General features: G+C 38.7%; 2 protein-coding genes across 4 annotated transcripts in view; one reads left to right on the forward strand and one right to left on the reverse strand.

The window, feature by feature from the left end:
* Positions 1–13,524, reverse strand: part of LOC134539405 (sushi, von Willebrand factor type A, EGF and pentraxin domain-containing protein 1-like) — a 28,878-nt gene extending 15,354 nt beyond the window's left edge. For all 3 annotated transcript variants that reach the window (XM_063381412.1, XM_063381410.1, XM_063381411.1), the window contains exons 1-8: positions 13,174–13,524; positions 11,843–12,028; positions 10,556–10,744; positions 9,264–9,512; positions 5,686–5,916; positions 3,204–3,410; positions 1,913–2,208; positions 931–1,094 (exon numbers count right to left, since the gene is read on the reverse strand). In XM_063381412.1, coding sequence (XP_063237482.1) covers positions 931–1,094; positions 1,913–2,208; positions 3,204–3,410; positions 5,686–5,916; positions 9,264–9,512; positions 10,556–10,744; positions 11,843–12,028; positions 13,174–13,267 — 1,616 coding nt within the window. In that variant the 5' untranslated portion in view covers positions 13,268–13,524. The remainder of the gene's footprint in view (positions 1–930; positions 1,095–1,912; positions 2,209–3,203; positions 3,411–5,685; positions 5,917–9,263; positions 9,513–10,555; positions 10,745–11,842; positions 12,029–13,173) is intronic.
* Positions 13,525–14,767: 1,243 nt separating this feature from the next.
* LOC134539246 (zinc finger HIT domain-containing protein 2) lies at positions 14,768–19,404 on the forward strand. Its single transcript, XM_063381056.1, has 2 exons — positions 14,768–15,639; positions 18,688–19,404. The coding sequence occupies exons 1-2, from the start codon at positions 15,509–15,511 to the stop codon at positions 18,974–18,976; spliced, it is 420 nt and encodes a 139-aa protein (XP_063237126.1). The 5' UTR covers positions 14,768–15,508; the 3' UTR covers positions 18,977–19,404.
* The last annotated feature ends 530 nt before the right edge of the window (positions 19,405–19,934 follow it).

Genomic DNA, 19,934 nt, shown 5'->3' on the forward strand with positions numbered 1-19,934 from the left:
TACTGGGCACCATATCTCTGCATGCACAGTCACGCACAGAGCCTACAAGCACACTGACCCCTCGAGAGCCCTGCCGCTCCCGCTTCACCACACCCCTCTGTCCGCTACCCTTCAAAACCGGTTTCAATCCTCCCCTGCCATGACCCTCTTCTGCCAGTACAGTCTGTCTATCACCATTACAGACCTGCCAACATTCAAATTTAAAAAATCATGAAGTCCTCGATAAAAAATTTTAGGCCCATAAATACAGGTTAGATATAAAAAACAACAAATGAGAATCTTTAAATTTAAGTGACATACCTGTACATATGTTACATGGTCTCTGCTTCAAAATTTATTTCAACAAATTATAGGTTGCAGATTTTATTTAGTTGAACATAATTTAGCGCTGTCGTGTAGTGATCATGCAGGGCCGCAACTAAAAAAGATGTAAAATAATGTTCTGCTCATGTAACACTATTAACACTGTTCACAGCAAAATTAATTTTTTTTATTGGAAGCAATACACTTTACGTGTTAGTTGTGTTTTTTTGTAGAGACATGTTTCACAATGTCTCCTCTTCCACTATGCGAGATAGAAAAATCAGCACGGCACACGCTACAAAACGCAAAATTGCTTCCTTTACGTGACTCGAGTATTGATGGAAACTAGTTACTGTAAGCTTTCGTAAAACTTGTTTTGTAACTTTTACAAACAAAATCTTGGGACCCCAAAAATCGTGAGGAAACACTATTTTGGAGTGAGGGCGTGAGATGGACCATAAAATCGTGAGCCTCACACCAAAATCGTGAGAGTTGGCAGGTCTGCCATTATTGATACACAACATCAAACAGTACCTTTAAACTACACTGACGTTGAATGATCCGTGGTACGGGACATGCCGGATAAAGCCGGCAGGGCTCCACAGCTGCGGGCAGCAGCAACCTCACCTGGAGGACTGGCGGGTGATGTAGACCTGGTCCCCGGCCGGCCGCGGCCGGCGCCCGGTCCCCAGAGCTGCCCAGTGGGGGCGGTGAGCCCGGCACGCCAGCAGCGAAGGGTTGCTGGACCCCGACCGCTCTCTGACCGCCTCCTCGTAGCTCGGCAGCACCGACTGCAACAGTGCCAGATAGTCCAGGAAAACTCTTTCAGGCAAGAGGGATTGGAAACAAATAGGGGGATAATATAGAATAACTATTTATTTTCTACAAATAAAAATAAAAATGCTTCAACAATAAGAGGTCTGAACTGTTTATCATCATCATTCATAATATACATCACTTACTGCATTGTTTGCACTTTTTATAGTAATGAAGTTTTAAAGGAGTTTTAAAGTTGTAGATAATATTTTTAGGTTTTACAATAAAAAGGAATGGATTTAACAGTGTAAAAGGAATGGATTTTATGATATATTTTTTTAATTTCCACCCTTTTTTTAAAACACTTGCAGCAATAGTCTGTATTATCAAAACATTATTTACAGCATTCATTACATTGAGTTTTAATAATATAAGTCAAAATTTTCCAAACTCTATAGGAAAAGAAAAAGTAAAATTATACTTTCACTCTACATCTGACAGCCTAGAATTTAGAAAATTGGAAGTACAACTGTACAAAAAAATTTTCCTCGACTAATGTTGAAAACAAATTACAGGTTTTGCAACTGTCTTATAAAAAATGAAAAAAAAAAATCCAGCCCCCAACCATCCACCAGCTGATCGAGATCTGCTTCAACATTTTTTTATTTCTTTTTTTACACAAAAAATATGAAAAGAAAACAGACCTTGGGAACGTGCCACATTTTATAGTACACATGACCATGCACTACAATACGAAAACAAGTTCATGACATATTTTCCCCCTGGAATTATCATCACTAGTGAAATTTCAGAAACTTTTTTCGAAATTCGATAAAAGTTTCCTGACCCTCACCTCGCCCAGCAGCACGCCGTCGGCGCAGGCGATGAGCGCCACGCGGTCGGGGTCGTGCAGGGCGGTGCCCGAGGGGGAGGGGGCCCCGGCGGCGGAGGGGGAGGAGACCACGGGGCGGGGGCGGGGGCGGGAGCGCTGGCACGGCATGGCAGCCGCTCCGCCGGGGCGGTGGTGCCAGGGTCGCTGCCGGCGCCGGCACACCACCACCAGGCACACGCCCAGCAGGACCAGCATCACGCCCAGAGCCGTCACCAGCGACACCAGCAGGGAGCTGCTCGAGATGTAGCCGGCACTCACTGCAACACCCACCAAGGTCCGGTCACTGCCCTTCCGAAACCCCCAGCTCTTCCTCGGAAAAACAACGTCACAAACGGAACGTTCACCGTGTTTTCCCGTACAATCGTCGCACATTTTATTCTAAAATCAAGTTTGAAAATTAGGGGTGCGACGATTGCGCGGAAAAAATTTTTTTCCGCTAGGTAAAGTTATTCGTAAAAACAAAACCCGTTCGTGGGAAGTACGTTCATTTAAAAAGAAAAGGTGGAGCATACAAGAGCACGCCAAACAATCTATATTAATAATTCCTTAAACAAAAACCTTTCTTCAACTTTAAATAGAAAAACCAAAAACTCCGACGCGAACGCAAGCCACTTGAATCTGACGTGAAACTAACGTGTCGTAGTACACACTTGCCACGAAACAATGTGGGATATCAAATGTAGTTAACTCGGCTCCGTACAGAGAGCACGCGTTGTATGCACTCGGCGAGATATCGATATTCGACTACGTGCTCGCGCTCTATACGGGAAGCAACATAACCAAACATGAATGATGCGCTGGCTACATTTTTATAAGCGGTACGCCGCTGCAACGCAGACAATCAGATAAAGGAAATAACGTTTAAAAACGTCTTTATAAGAAAATTTACACGTCAAACAACTTCGTATTTTTCCGTTAAATTATTAAGTAAGTGGTAATGACCGAATAAATATTATATTTCTACTTTAAAATATATCGTTTTATACGGAAAAGATACCTACACAAAGCGCTCTGCATCTACTAGCGGGACCAAAAACATCATGCGACGTTTACGCGAGAAGTTTTTTTATCCCAATTTCGACAGCCTAAAATATGGATGCGAAGATTACGCGCGTGCGACAATTATGCGATTAAACACGGTAAATAACACCAATGATTCCATGAACGACCAATGATATACTTTGATGGTTAATGGGGGGAAGCATCCAGAGCGGTCCAGCCCTAGGGGAACGGGGCGAAGGGGGGGGCTCACCGAACACCTCGGCCCGGCACTCGGGCAGCATCGCTGGCTCCCAGCAGCCGCTGGAGCCGCACGACAGCACAGGGTTGCCAAACAGCACGTAGCCCGGCGCGCACGTGTAGGCCACCTGCTCGTTGATCTGGTAGCGGCCGTCCATCGACTGCCCGAACAAGACGCCGTTCGGGATGTTGGTGGGGGACACGCAGCCGTTCACTTCCACTGCAACCAACACACCACCCCATCCCACTCTAACCAAAACTGCCATTGGAATCCAACAAGTGAATACACTTGGGTGGAATACACTTTTCCTTAATACCAGTACTTGAATCTGGTTATTATAAAAGCACCTCAAATTAAACATAGATTTAACGAGTCAGAAATGAAACAATATAGTAAGACATAGTCATTTAAATTTTAAGAAAAATTTCAAACTATTAACTTTTAATTTTAAAATGAAAATTAATTTACATGTTTATGATGGAAACAATGTCCTCTTGTGTTTTCTGATATGCTAAACAGTCTCAGATCATTATAACTGGTGGTAGATTCAGAATAAAAAATTTTATCACTTCTTTTTCCTCGAACATTAAATCTATGAAATACCAAATATTAATGGTATTTGGGTATCTGATTCTCCTATGCCTAGTATTAATAAAATAACATTTCTTTTTTTCAATCTTTTTTAATGCACACTAAAATGGCAGCTTAAAAACTTAACTCAACTTCAGCTGAAATCAACAAGAGTAAACAGATACCCACCACGAAAATCTGGAATTGAAGCAAAAAAAAAAAAGCTGTTTTAACAGAAGTTACACGTTTATTTCAGTGCTTCAAAACCATACGTACGATTATTTCAACCAAATTGAAAACTAAAAATAGACTTCTATTTTACATTTCGGAGCCACCAACTGGATGATTTTCAGTTCACGTAATTGTGAGGTTACTGGTACAATTTTTCCGATACCGATGTAGAAATTTCAACTGATTTTGATGAATCCATATTCAAATTGATACAGCCCTATAGCTACCTCTGTCGTAAACAATGAATGCCAAATTAAATGTGATTCTAAGCGAATATCAAAATGAATGCTAAAAATATTCCCGCAGTCAAATTGAATACCAAAAAATTGTTCAAAGTGAGTCTGTATCACTATTAATTATAAAATACTAGCTGCAATACCCGGCGTTGCCCGGGCTAAACAGATGGAGCTTTATTGTCTGCGAGTTAAGGCAAACTGGATAGAGCTATACGACAGTGTGTTGGACATAGAGACATGTCACACAATTACTGTTTGTATGTTTATGATCTATGATTTTTTGTTTACCCATGGTGATCGGTTATTTATTATTTATTATTAATTATAAATTATTATGACCATTAATCGAAATAAAAACTATCCTATCTTGGAAAATATTACACATAAATGCCAATTTTCATCGAAATCGGTTGACTTGGTGAAGAGTTCACTGGAAACAAACATCAGGACACTGGATTTATATATACCGTATTTTTGCGTGTATAGGCCGCACATTTTTTACTTAAATTTTAGATAAAAAGTTAGGGTGCGGCCTATACACTCAACTTATTTATTTACTTCTTTTTTAACCTAGGAAACAATTTTCTATGACAATAAAGTAACACCAAAGGCCCGATACCAGCATAAAACAGCATTAAACGTATGAAAATTAACTGTATGCATAAAATTTTACTTTTATTATTGAACTTGGCAACTGTTCGACAAAATACGTCGGCAAAATGCCCTCGCAATGTTGCAACATTTCAATGTTACCGCCCTTGTGCAAAGTAAACAAATATTTCCATATTCCCACCATAAACAAAGTAAACAAAAACAAGTGACCACGAAAATATAAAATTATTTTCATCGACACTGAATTTTCGGGCAGCTGCCCTTTATCCGTGTTCTAACGCGTAACTAACTACTTGTAGTTTAAATTTAGCACTGTACACTGCACGTACTTTACCCATTTTCACGTGTAAGAACTTGTTTTGACCGAGAAAGGTTGTAGGCAACGCACGCAAGTGATGATCTGAAGCAACAGGCTAATCAATATGGCGCAGGCTAGGCGACTAGCTAGCAAGGTCACGCGCCAAGATCGTGCTGCACAACACATGTAACTGCAGCGTTGCCAAGAGTACGCGCGGCCTACAGTCGCTTCATGGGAGCGCGCAGTTGCCACCTATTACCGATGGCGATAATGAACACTCCAGCGCTTAAAATTCCTGTGCGGCCTGTACACAAGTTTTTTATTTTTAAATCTATGGTGCGGCCTGTACACGCGTGGGGCCTATACACGCAAAAATGCGGTATTAAGACTAAAATGTGTAAGGTAAAAAATAAAAATCCTGTGTCGTTGACGGTCAGGCATTGAACCGAAGAGTTATCCCCAGCTCCCGGCCCGCAGGAAGCCACAAGAGAGTGTGCGGGAACTGGAGCAATGCCACGGCGGATATCAGGGTGTCTCGGGCACCCACCGCAGCGCGGGGCAGAGCCCTGCCAGCGGCCCTCCACGCAGCGCAGCACGGTGGGCGGGGCGGTGGGCGGGCAGGAGTCCCGGGCGTCGCGGTGGCCCTCGCGGCAGTTCAGCTCCAGCTCCGTGCCGGGAAGCGCCCGCCCGTCCGAGGTGCGCAGCCCGGCCAGCGTGGTGGCGGAAGTGTGCGGCCCCAGCTGCGGGGCGCCGCACGACACCCGAGCGTCATCCTCGTCTGTAACACACGGCACAGTAGCGTGAGTGCACGGTCAGTATCCTACAGGCAGATATGTAGCCGCACAACACCCGAGCATCATCCTCGTCTGTAACACGGGGCGCGTAGAGTGAGTGCACGGTCAGTATCCTACAGGCAGATATGTAGCTGCACGACACCCGAGTGTCATCCTCGTCTGTAACACGGGGCGCGTAGAGTTGAAACGGACAAGTCCGTTTAGACACCTGCGCCGAGTGACGTCACACCAGGTGCGCGCAAGAGAGCTAGGCAGCTCGTGCGCATGCGCGCCTGGCGGCCAGATAGTGGCGGGCGAGGTGTTAGGACAATTCGTCTCTGGGAAGTGGAGGCCGAAGGTTGCGGGGAACGGATGGTGGCGGAGCCCCATAGTGGCGGTTGCTTGTTAGCTATCGTCGGGAAGCGCCGCTTGGGAGACGAAGGCCGACCCCGGGTGGACAGGAGCAGCCAGGGTTTCACAGCTGAAACCAGACACAACCACAACTCCAAGTTGAAGGTGGGGACGGACCAGTTAAACACGTACCAGGCATTAAGATCCAGAGGCCTAGTATTGTAAATTGAAAGGACCAATAGGGTGTATGTTAGAACATGTAAAGGAGTAATTTAATAACTGTACACAGCTGTAAGATATTTGTCTGTTCACCGTAATCTGTTAATAAATCTGAAGGCTCAACCACTGTTTTGGGTGGTTTATTTAGCGTTGGTCTACACATTAGGGCATAGAGTGAGTGCACGGTCAGTATCCTACGGGCAGATATGTAGCCGCATGACACTCGAGAGTCATCGTCTGTCAGCATCTCACGGTGCGTAGAGTGAGTGTACGGTCAGTCCTACGGGCAGTTATGCACATTCATGTTAAGTCTTAAGTTTCTTGCTTTTGCACATCTGACTAACTGTTAGTCTATTTTTGGTAGAGGTCTTCGTAATTTCTGGCATCTCAATCTTCGTAGAAACTAGGCCGTATTTTGACATCTGAGTATTTTTTTAGGGGTAAACACACACGTAGAATAAACAAGAGTGTGTTTGCAGGAGTGTGTTTGAATGTTTTGCTCTTACACCAAGATTTTTTTTCGTGGATTGATATGTTCAAAGTTATTAAACCTCGTATCCGTAAATTTTCGAAGATCCCAAGATGAGTGTGATCTGCGTTTTCGTAAATTTATGGTGAAAATTATTAACGGTGTTCAATCTCTGGCTTTTGGAAGTATCTTCTCTTTTTTTTTTTTTTTCACTTGAGGGAAAAAAATTTTCCCTACCGTAAAATACTGCGGAAGTAAACAAATAAATATCATGGTGCCATATTGCCTAGTACACTCCATTCACTACTAGGACATCATAACTAGACACCTGTATTTCGCGATTTCATTTCACGTCAAGGTATTTCACAAAACACTGCAGCTTTTTCTAAGAGCCATGGCAAATTGTGAGGGCTGCAGCAGTACGGTGACCACATTCACATTGGCCCCGTCAAGAGCGGGACGACACCTCTCACCGACCTCGGCCGATAACCACGGGAGAAAAGCTACAGTATTTTGTGAAATACCTTGACACGAAATGTATTCGCGAAATACAGGTGTCCCTATGTATAGTGTATGGTCAGTATTCTATGAGCAGATACGTATGTACATTTATATTATTTATGTTAAGTTTCTTGCTTTTTTGCACGTACGACTAACTATTATTCTATTTTTGGGTTTTGCAGAAAATCCCTGTCCAGAAGGTACTTAGGAATTTTAACTTTTTCACCGGGAAAATTTATTAATAGGACAAAATTATGTATTAATAGGTCAAGTGCTAAATTTTTTTAACATACTATTTCTGGAAATTTTAATAAGTTGGATTTACTGTACAAGGATGTTTTACGTCTGCAAACACCATTTTTTAAATATCTTTTAACAGAGGGCAAAACTTAGGACGAAATTTAGTAAGTTCTTTAATAAGAATAAAAAATGATTAAAGTAATTAGAAGAAAAAACTATGTTTTGTTTTCCAGTTACATTGAAATAATAATACTGCTACAGAAATAAACTCAGTATATATAAAAAAAATTTGAACATTCTAGTATGTATATTATGTTATATTCAGAAAGAAATGAATGAATATTTAATGTGCCCTATAAGATACTGCTTTTTGCAGATAATAAAACAAACAGCTAGATTCACAATTGCAAAACCAATTACATGAGATATTGATTATGGTAAAACTACAGCAATGTATGAAGTAAAGGAAAAGATTCCAAGAGAAATAGTAAAATGTACATAAAATACTATATGTCCATAAAAGAATGCCCCAGTTATAAATTTAAATAGTATCAACTGTAAGCCTTACAGGTTATAGAGTATTGGTTCAAAGTCGCTATTAAAGAGTAAATCAAAACAGTTTTAGATAAGCGCATGCATGTGTACTGCTTTGTTTTCTTCTCGCTTTTAGCACCACCCACGCAAAATGGCGACTACTGAGCGTAAAGCTTTTATGTCCTGGAATCAGCTACGAATGAATCTGTAATTTCAGGTCAATGTGCGTTTCCTTTGTACGAGAGTTGTTGAACATTGAAGCCCCTGACTGTTGGCTTGGTAGTAATGGCTGAGAAGACAGAGATCTTTTTCACTGATCTCCACGTTCACCTGACATAACGCTATGTGATTTTATAAAACATTGTGTCTACGTTCCACCGCTACCTTATTACTTGCCAAAGTTGAGACAAAGAACTGAAAAGGCTATTGCTTCCATTACTTCGGATGCATTAACCAAAATGTGGGAAGAATTGGACTTCAGATTGGATGAGTGCTGTATAACTAAAGGTGCAAATAGTGAACATTTGTAAGAAAAACTAAGTTCGTTTACCTTCAATTTGATGTATAATTTGCTGTACATAGTCCAAATTAAACTGTTATAATATACCACTAAAACTGGGACATTCTTTTATGGACATCCTGTACAACTAACAACCAACTTTACATAATCATGATTTATTCTTAACCAATAATTTTTTAAGAGAAAAGTTTGTGTATGGTGTTGAACTACATGGTTTGTCGACAACGAGGTTATTAAAGATGGCAACACGCGACACAAATCAAGAATATTCATACAGGAGTTGGCAATGTGCGTGATCTGTTGTCAGTATCCCAATGGGGTGATTTCGGCACACCAGGTGGAAAAACGAAATCAGGATGGTCGGGTCGGGACTAGAATGCAAGATCGACGCCTCACCACTGCACAACCACCACTCCGTCATGAACATCCTTGACCAGCCCATAATCTGCAACGAACGCCTGGGAGGTAACGTGGATCCGGGAACAAGAGAGACTGCCCCGAGACGCGCGCGTGTTCACCTGACAGGATCTTGGAGCACTGCGGAGGGATGCGCGGCGACCAGTCCCCGCTCTCGATGCACTGCAGCGTGGCCGAGCCCGAGGCCTCCGTCTCGAGGGCGTAGCCGAGGTTGCACATGTAGTGCGCGCGCTGGTTCACGGCCGCCTTGACGGCGCCGGCCGAGCCGTCGGGCTGGCCCGGGTTGAACACGTGCTCCAGCACGTAGTAGCCGTCTGCGATCTCCGGCGGGGCCGGGCATCCGTACGCCACTGGAACACACGAGGTGCAGCCCCTGAACATCACAGTCGGGGCCGGCGCGTCCACGCAGGCGAACCAGGCAACCGCCTAGGGCGCCAAGTAGCTGGGGGGCGGCGCAGCACGACACACAACAGCTGATGTAACATGTTTGACGATTACCGAAACTAGACGAAAATGGATTTTTGCTAACAGTTTGGAATGTTCATATTCATATAAGTAATTATTTAAAGTCCACGGCGACCTGTTTATGATTTGTAATTGTAATAAGTAAAAAAGTAAAAAAAACGCAACCCTGCTTACATTTGATTGTTGACAAAATCTTAGGCTTACATGATGTATTTTGAGGCAAGGAAATTTTTTTTTGCCCCGCGGAGGGGGGGAATTAAGGTTTTTCGCCTAGGGCGCCAATTTACCTTGCACCGGTCCTGATCACAGTACTTTCATTTTAGTTTTCCTTCTGCTTGGGCTCGACATCTTGTCAACAGCAAGGCCTTTAGAGAATGTAAAAAACACAACAACCGAGACTAGAAATTAAAAAAAAAAAAAAAGGAAACTGCCTTTTCCTGGAGACGATGACGATAAAGGTCAATAAACCTGCTACCACTAATAACATTTTCACCTCTGTGTCTTGTGCATGTATATCTTTAACCATAACATGAAATCTTTTGAAATTTCTCTGTGGCAGTTGGGTTTTAACCATGCAATGTCATTGAAACATTAACTATAGAAGGATTGCATCATTTCAGATTTCACTGTTATTCCTAGATTATCCCTACACTGCACTAGTTAAACCCCGCTCAATATATATGTGGGATTCACCAACTCAATATTGCACAATAATTAAGACCAGTGTCAAAAAATTGAATTACTATACAGGTATAAAATATAAAGTTAATTAGACTGTAAAAAAAAAATGACCATCATGATAACAAAATACGCAAAAGCGTCCACAACTCCTATTGTGTGGTCCAGGTCATCTTAGTTCAGTTTCCTTCTTTCCCAACAAATTGAAATGAATGCCAGGATACACTAGAGGTAGCGCCGGTGTTCTTACCGCAAGTTCCCTGCGTCCCGGTCCACACTCCGTCCTTGCATATCCTGACGCTGCTGCTGGCCGGGGTGAGGACAAAGTCTCCCCCGCAGCTGTACGTGGCGACGGAACCTTTGCGGTAGTGGTCGTTGGCATCCTTGTGTCTCTCCATCGTGATGACTGCGTTGCGCACAAATGGCGGAGGTGGGCACTCTGCAAGCAGATTTCATAACATGATGGCCCATTTGTATTTTTGGTTTGACATTGTGACTCACCAGTGGCGAGTTCACACATACACACACTTTTAGAAAAGGAATTGGTCAGGGTCTATGGTAAAGAACAGGGGCATAGCCAGGGGGCGGTTTTAGGGGTTCAACCCCCCCCCCCCCCCTAGCACCAAATCTTTAATTAATTTCTTATTCATCACTCAAACAAATTTCATATTAAAATTAATAAAATTTTTACCATTACAATATTTAAATTTAAGTACCAAAAACTGCTAAAATAGCACTATTTTACACCTTAAAATCCAAATTTTCCCGGGGGACAACCCCCTGGCCCCCCGCTTTAATATGGGGGGGGGGGGGGGGCCATGCTTCTTAACACCCCCCATACACAAATCCTGGCTACGCCACTGGTAAAGAAGCATCCCAACCATTAAAAATCAATATCAGTTAAGCTGGGCAGTGATTAGTAAAACATTTTTAATGAAAATTTTTTTTTGGGTTGTGGACAGACATTGAATTTACAGAGTTATTCTATACGTTCTTGTTTATTTGTAACTACATCTCAGTTTATTTTTTAAAAAAAAACTCTGCTGGTTCACTAATTACTCCTGGCAGAAATAGGAAGCCATAATAACCAATTACTTTTGAGAGAAAATAAAATTTTTAACTGGTCTAACGTAGAAATTTAGTGAAATATTAAATGATTCATTTGTATTTATATTTTATATTCTTAAGCAAAACACAGCTTACCGAATGAAACACTTTCTATGTAAACATTAAAAAAAACGCAGCACACACTCTTTAAGGTGAAGCTTAAGAGTGTAACTGCTTGCTGAATGACAAGCAAATGGACAGTGCCAAACCAGCAACTATCCTTGCCCAGTCCAAAGTAGACACTGACAATTTCACACATTTCCAGCCCTTACATGTGAATGTAGCTTCATTTTTACCGCACTTATTTCCAAGACTTTTCAAAATATCATTAAAAATAAAAAATTAAAATTTTGTGTAGGGCAGTCACAAGCAGTAATGAAATTCACTCCAACTTACTGCAAAATTACATGCAAAAATAATCATGACTCACGTTTTGCACACTGTGGCCTAGGTATCTGCTCCCACTGGCCATCATTGCATAATACTTTAGGCCGCCCAATTAGATAAAACCCTGGCAGGCAATCAATGTGCAGTGATTGAATGTTGCTGTTTTCAATTTTGGATGTTTTCCCATTTTCAATGCTGCCAAAGTCAGGGCAATCCACATTGTAGGATACTGGAACATACGTTTATTAATTACTTATAAAATAATCATACACAGTCAGATCAGTAAACATAATGTTGCACTACTATTATATTCACATTACTGTAACTAATATTTATTACGTGTGTTAGTTTATTGCATAGGAATAAATTTTTCTATCAAAACCCATAAACCCAATTCTCTGACTTTTCAAGGTGTCTCAATTTTTCCCAAACCAAAAATTGTAAATTCCTAAAGAAACCCAACCAACATAAATTTTTTGCTCTGCCAAAACAACCAAAAAAAATTTTGTGCCACTTGCTAACACTGACATAGTTTTCCCACACAGATTCTTCAATGATGTAACAAAAATGTTTTATAGAGTAACAATAATAGCCAGGAAATTAGGCATGTACAAAGTGATGTTTGTTACAGTAAACTCCAAGGCATTTTTAAGTTACACACTAAATTCAGCCTCACAAGCCATAAAACACGAGTGCTCAAAAATACTTGGCAAAACATCTTTGCAACATAAAGAGACTGAATCCCAGTAAAACACGAATGGCACAGTTAATGGTTCACAATAAAGGGCAAGCCTTTGTACAGCCAATTAATTTAAATTTCCTGGTCTAACACTTAAGGGTAATTCTGCACAAGTGTAGCTTTTCAACAAAAAAAAATCCCCACCTCCCAAAATTTTCTCCCATATTAAGTGCAAGGATGCAAATTCTCGTGAGTTGAACATATTTAAGTTCAGCATAAGTCATTTGGTTTTGTTGACATGAAGGTTTTCAGAACATACCAGATTACTGAAGGAGGATTTCCGCATCTAAGATATCAGAGAAACAAAATATACTACTGCAGGTTTGTGTTAAGAAATTAATTACCTTTCTTAATTAATTGAGTTCATGTTTCCACCAGAGCAACGTTTGTGCTTGTATGCATTAATACTAACACTAATACTCAACTATAAAAAACAAAAAGGGAGGGGGATGAGCGAGCACTGAATCACTTAATACCATTTATCACCAGTTTTCATCATGCTTTAAGAAGCAGAATGGCAAAGATTTGCGATTGCAAACGATTAAACTACAATTTAAGAAAGCGCATTTGAAGAATATTTAATTAGTAGAACCCAAAATATTATCGTCAGAAAATAACGTTCCTTGAATATTTACCTTTAGTTCTGTTGATTTTTGCTGATGAATAATGTATCATTGACAGAATAATAATTATGCCACCGAATAATATAAATAAAGTCTTCACGGTCATTTTTAAAGACTGCTGGAAATATATAAATGTAATTTAACTCTGGTGAATAATATCGCACGACTTGTTATATGAATACATATTCATAAAACTAAATTACTTTTCATAATAACGAGATACGAATGTCAATAGTACGATAACTCCCAACACGTGAAATCACAATCAATTATCACCGAACTTCTGATCAACACTAAAGCTTAAAACTAGTAGGTACTAACATCGCCACAATTTCTTTATTATGTTCTATCATTCTATCGATCAGCTGTGTGTCTATGTTACCAACAGAACAGTCAAACGGAAAATATTTATCTAGTTCCATCGCGTGGTGGGTACGATTTTATTTAAATTCATTCGGAATTTCGTTTTCGAGCGATGGGTGAATCTGTAATTGTGTTATTACTTGAGTCATTTAGTTTAATAATTTTTTATCTGTTTGAAATGTATTCACATAAGGAAATATTTTGTATGCTAAATTTGGTTAGACTGGTGCACTGATACGAATTATTTTGTTTACGTAATTATTTGAAAACTGCGTGATGTATGTTGACTTTATTAATTAAGTTATTTCGCTCAGTCAGATATATTTTATACATTACATACATTAATAGTCGCTGTGCGTAACGAATTTAGAGATAAGGATGGACGAGGTGCGAAAAATTGGTCAGGAGTCAGAAGGGGAGAAAGGTACAGAACATGGAAGGATAGAGAAATGCAAAGACTATGAGAATAGGGATGAAACGCTACTATTAAATATGAGTACTTACTCGATACTTTCCATTCGATACCAAGTACTTTTGGTATCGATACCTTGGCATCAAATACCGAGTAGGTATTAGCCAAAAGTATTTGTATCGGACATAATCGATAGTCGGTATGCAGCAACAACTGAGATTTATTTAGTCGGGTCACAAGACATGTATAAAGTGCGACAAAAACGATCAACAGGTATATATTTTATTGTTTTGAAATTTATTCTGACAGTATTTTGGTAACAGATATACACTTGCTCAAATAAATATGATCACAATGCATTCATTCGATGACAGTAGGCAAACAATATTGGAGTTGAACTTACTTTATACAACTGACATGTAATCGTACACTTACGCGTTTCTCAATTGGTTTTCTAAGCGTTATTACTTAATCCACGATCCTATACTGAGGTTTGATCTCTAATGTGACCCCGGTCTAAGTTATGTATATTTCTAAATTTCTGAATGCATCCTTTCCTAGTTTTACTCAGTTGGCAGCATTGTTGGTTTGGCTTTGTCAATGTTTACGTTACGAAACAATAAATTATGATATTTTATACTAATGTGAGTGTAATATTTATTGCCTGACTTAAAATGGGGCCTCAAAAGAATAAGGTGTACCAATACTTCATAAGAAAAATCGATAAAACAGCAAGCTGCAAAAAATGCTTCAAAATCGCATGTACAGAAATTTTCCTCATCAATAGAATGTGTCACTCAGTTACAAAACAAAATATTGGCTGAGTGTAAAAAAAGATTTGGTCTCATTGAATTTAATACGCTTGTGTCGTAGGTTACAATTTTAGACCCACGCTTAAAAAATCATTTCCCAGATGCAATTGCATGTGTAAGGGTAATACAAAAATTAAGAAACATCGTTAAAGAAGATTCACAGCTTCAACTAGTGGATCTGAAGAAGAAACTTCGGCTGAAGATTTTGACTTTTAGTTTCACAATAAACAACTAGCAGTGGGCCAAAAGTAGCGATGTGCCAGCTCAAAAACTGATGAAGTGTCAATATATTTGGCTAATCCTGTTTGCTCATTAAAAGCCAACCCATTAGAAGAATGGGAAGAATTAAAACATGTATTTCCAACGCTATGCAGACAAGCGCGAATGTATATGCACATTGTTGGTACCTCTGTACCTTGCGAGAGATTGTTTTAAAAAAGCTGGTGCAACAATCACTGCATCGATAAACTATTTAACAGGAAAACGCCTCGAAAAATTATTATTCTTGGGGAGTATGTCTAAAGCAGAGTTTTTTCTTAGTCTAATTTTTTGAATTCATTAATAAACATAATATTAAAACTGCTGTTATGTTTTGTTTGAAAAAACAACAGATATATTCGATACAAGTAAATATCGATACTTTTCATACGATATCGAGTAGTTATCGATACTTTACGGCCGACAGGGTGTCGAGTGAAAGTATCGATACCTCTGGAGTATCGTTTCATCCCTAAGTGAATAATATTTTTATTTTAAAAAAATGTTGAGTGCTCCTAATTTCCGCGCTATTAAGGCAGTGAAAAAATTGACGGAAATATCTGATGCTTCATACGTGAGTCCAGGAAATAATCAAAATAGCAGTGACAAACCAGATCGACGACTATGCTCAATGTAAGTCGGTGTTCTAGTATTACTTCTTGACAAAACTTCGTTATCTTAGAATTGAGCGCATTCAAAAAAAAAAAAAAAAAAAAAAAAAGCAAATAAAATCTGACATATCTTTATAATAGTTCTGTTAAACAGCAGCGTGACATTTTAAGTCGTTTTACTGTTTAAATGTTTGGTTATGTTTGCTACATTCAAAATACTGTAAAAAGTTGAGAACGGTCGGTTAGGTCGGGTCAGCACAGATAATCGGATTCAGATGTATTATTATAAAATATAGCAAAATTTCGTAAGTAATTTATACAAAACATGTATACAAGTATTACTGGCACTAATTATTAATTTTTTAAAAAATATGTTGAATGAAATTATTTGTAATCACCTTAAGACACAGTTACACTTTGCGGGCTTGGTCCCCCCCCCCCTTTTCCCCCCCAAATTTTCCAGAAAAAATATGTTAATTTTTAATTGCAAACTTGGTTAACCGAATGCCTGGTTAATCGGTTCACTGATAATCGAGGTTTTACTATAGGTATATTTTTTGTTTTGTAGCTCAACCTAACCCAACATATCAAAGACTTGTTTTTACAGTATTTTAAATGTAAATAACCTAACTTATCAAACCATTAAAACGGTAAACTACCGGTATACTACTTAGAATATCGTTATTCCGTTGCACAGAATGATCAGAAAAAAGTTAAGAAGTAACAAAGTGAATTTTCAAATAGGTATACTTTTTTCTTTTGGATGCACCCTCTCCTCATGACCCACCAAAGCACTGTTTGCATGGCTTTCCTCTATTCTATTAATTCAGCAATTGGGCAACTGACATGTGGTAAGGAGCCTCTCTCCCTCTTCAGATTTCCAGAATAGTTTAGCGTGAAGCTGCACTTATCATTCCGTATTACCATCTTTCAAAACTGGTGTTAAAATATTACTTTGTAAATTATATTCATGCACCTCAACATTTGGAAATCACATAATTTTTAGTTGGTTGTGTTTATGTAATAGCAGATGCTTTGATGGCTTCGTAAGTTTAAGGTTTGGTGAGTTGCCACACCTGCTAACTGGTGGTGATTCTGCAAGAGCATTAGCAGCCTATCAAGAGCCCAGCATTCACATGCACAATCATCAGTACCAAAGGCATAATGACCAGAATGTAGCTGAATTGCTCTAACGAGCATGGTTGCCTACACATAACAAAGTCTCTATTGGTGAAAAACTAGGGACCATTGCAAACCTAGCCTAGGTTGTTTAGTAAAAGGAAGAGAACCAGTTAGATGAATGAGTTACAGGTAGCCAATGCTAACCAAATATTAGCTCCCAAATTGTGTTATACAACCAAAAACAAACTAGCACATTGCAGTAGACTTTGCAGGGATGTAATATTTTGGAAAGGACACTTACTGAAGGGCATGGTAGAATTGAACAGCCCTAACCCAGAAAATTAAATTAAAATTAAAGCCAAACAGGAACTTAAAGTTTAATGATGGTTTTGCTCATTTATTTGTATGTTGAAAGTATAACATTAATATAAGTATAATAGAGGTATTGAATTTTGAGTAAATTATGTTTTATATAATAAAAAGAGGATTCTACAGTTTAATGACAAACATTTTACATTACAGTGCTTGTGCTTCAGTAATAAAATGGCTGGTGCAGGGCTCCACCATTCACAGGGCCTTGGGCTGTTGCATGGCTGGCCCAGCCCTGGGTAAAAGCCACTATACCGCCACACAGGCAAAACACAACAATTGAAAAATTTAGATATATCAATACCTGCTACTGGACAAAACCTTCCCAACAATGTCCAAATGTAAATTTTTCAACTCATTTTCACTCATCATGTAAAATTGTACGCTGCAGTATTTCAGTAGGGTATAACTTTTATTTTTTTTTTGTGTAATTGTAATACCCTTTTGATAAATAAAAATATTCATTTTAATTTATTTAGACTGAAGATGTTTAACACAATTTTTTTTTTTAAATTATGTTATGTAAAAATATTTTAATTAGATAATCTCCATTTTACCAAACCATTTTAATGCATTTCAGCTAATGTTTAAAGTTAGGAATTAACAAGCAATTGTGGAGCAATAAATGAAATCTGTAGCATAGAGGATGTGATTTTAAAATAGCAACAGTATTGGAATATGTGATAGAGGACAAAACATGTCAAATTTATAAAATTAACAATTAGAGAAACCTTTTAAGATCTTTTTTTTTTGAAAAGGTTGAATGCTGTAAACCAAATAATATAACATTTTTATTAAGTAAAAATTAATGGTTTGGAGATTATCTGGAAAAAAATATAGTTTAAAAAACTAAAGAAACATGCTTTTAAAGATTATCAAACTAAAAAGTAAAAAATAATTTTAAAATTTAATTTATGACAAAAGTATATAAGCAATACTAGTATAAATGAGAAAAAAGCTTGAGGCGCTTTGTGCCATATTTTTTGTATATTAAGCGCCCCATGCTTTTTTCTCATTTATACTAGTATTGCTTATATACTATTGTCATAAATTAAATTTTAAAATTATTTTTTACTTTTTAGTTTGATATTCTTTAAAAGCATGTTTTTTTAGTTTTTTAAACTATATTTATGTATAGTTATCATAGGGAAATGAGTTACCGACACTACCTATTACCATCTGAGATAACTATTTGGAGTTGCAACGTCACAAAGAAATGGTAAAGTCTCTCCGAATCATTTACAGTTAGAAGTATGGATATAAACTTAGAATTTACCGGGAAAAATTTTTTTTTTTTCGGCGTGGCCGGGAGTAGAACCCACGATTGCTGAATCCGCAAGCTGACGTCACAAAAGTCGCGCGCCTTAGACCGCTCGGCTAACGAACATAATGAAATTGGTGGGACATTTTATAGTGATGAGCCACTCACTCTTAGTCGAAAGAGTTACAGACGGACAGACAAACATACAGGTGAAGTTAATATAAAGCATGTAATAATGTTAGCATTAAATTATGAAACATGTAATTTAATTGAACAAGGTAAGTATTACTTCCTGACAGGCTTTTATGTTGTTTTCAGATGTCGTTCAGTGCCACAAAAATACGTGTGCCCGCGGTGCAATGCCCCGTATTGTTCACTTCCGTGCTACAAGTCGCCAGCCCATTCAAACTGCTCGGAGGCGTTCTACCGGGAGTGCGTGATGGAAGAAATGAAGAGCTCTCCCGTGAACCCCAAACCAGCAGAGGAAATGTTGCAGCGGGCCTACGAAATGTCGCAGCAGGAGCCAGACATCGGCGATATATTTGCGGACGATGACCCCTCCAGCAGTGATGACGAGGAATCGGCGAGTAGTCACGCAAAGCAGTGATGAGGCTACGATCCTTTTGTACTTTTACTATGACTGAAGTCTGCGAGATTGAAATGTTTTAAACTGAACAGGGTGTAAGGACTATAAGAGAGTATTGTTACCAGAATGTTAGTTCTAAAATTATTATTTTAGTAGAAATCTACCCTCTGGGTTGACATAAACTTTTCAACTCATTACCTTTATAACTATGAAATAAACATCATATTTGTAGTATTTTTTTTGTACAAAATGAATACTTACTCATTTACTCTACTTTTATTTAATTTTCACTCATTGGTCAGGTTTGTGAGTTGCATCCAAATAAGAAATTTCCACAGTTCGAAAAAGTCTGGTCACAACGATGCAAATATATTTCAGTTTACAAGGGCATTGTAAAAATTTTTTACATTTTAATTTATTGTACTATTAAACTTTGAGTTTTTACTTTATTTGTGATTCCTTTTTGTTAGTATGGGTTTTAGTGATTAGTTCTTTTTATGTTTAATTGTATTTTTTGCAGTAGTAAGGTGATACTCATGGAGACTAAAAACCAGCCTTATATGAAATTGAAACAAAATTAATTGTATTTTAGTAACCATACCTCCAAGTTGTTAAATACAAAATTCAAAATAATTTTTTGCACAGTGTAGCAACCAAAAAAATAATATAAAAAAAGCATTTGAAAAGGCCTTGGGTTTTACCAAAAAAAAAAAAAAAAAAACTAATCCATAGACAGTGCAACTGCCACGCACACTGGTTTATCAACACATTGTTCTGGACATAGCAACAGCCATCTCTTTTGTCTCAAGTATAGGGGTCACTTAGGCAGTGCGCACCAATGGCAGATCAGAACAGTATTTGGAGCTCGCCATGATAACTCTAATGTCTAATGTATAGAAGTTGTGGAGGTAGTGAAGATTTGGTGAAGTTAGCTCTAGATACTGAAGTAATTAATATTTACACTGCAAAAAAATTAGTA

Source organism: Bacillus rossius, chromosome 15 (assembly GCF_032445375.1).
Source record: "Bacillus rossius redtenbacheri isolate Brsri chromosome 15, Brsri_v3, whole genome shotgun sequence".
Classification (NCBI taxonomy): domain Eukaryota; kingdom Metazoa; phylum Arthropoda; class Insecta; order Phasmatodea; family Bacillidae; genus Bacillus; species Bacillus rossius.

Coding starts and splice junctions, on each gene's coding strand:
- LOC134539246 (XM_063381056.1), top strand. CDS start 15,509: ATGTTGAGTGCTCCTAATTTCCGCGCTATTAAGGCAGTGAAAAAATTG. Junction 15,640..18,687: donor GATCGACGACTATGCTCAAT/GTAAGTCGGTGT, acceptor TGTTGTTTTCAG/ATGTCGTTCAGTGCCACAAA.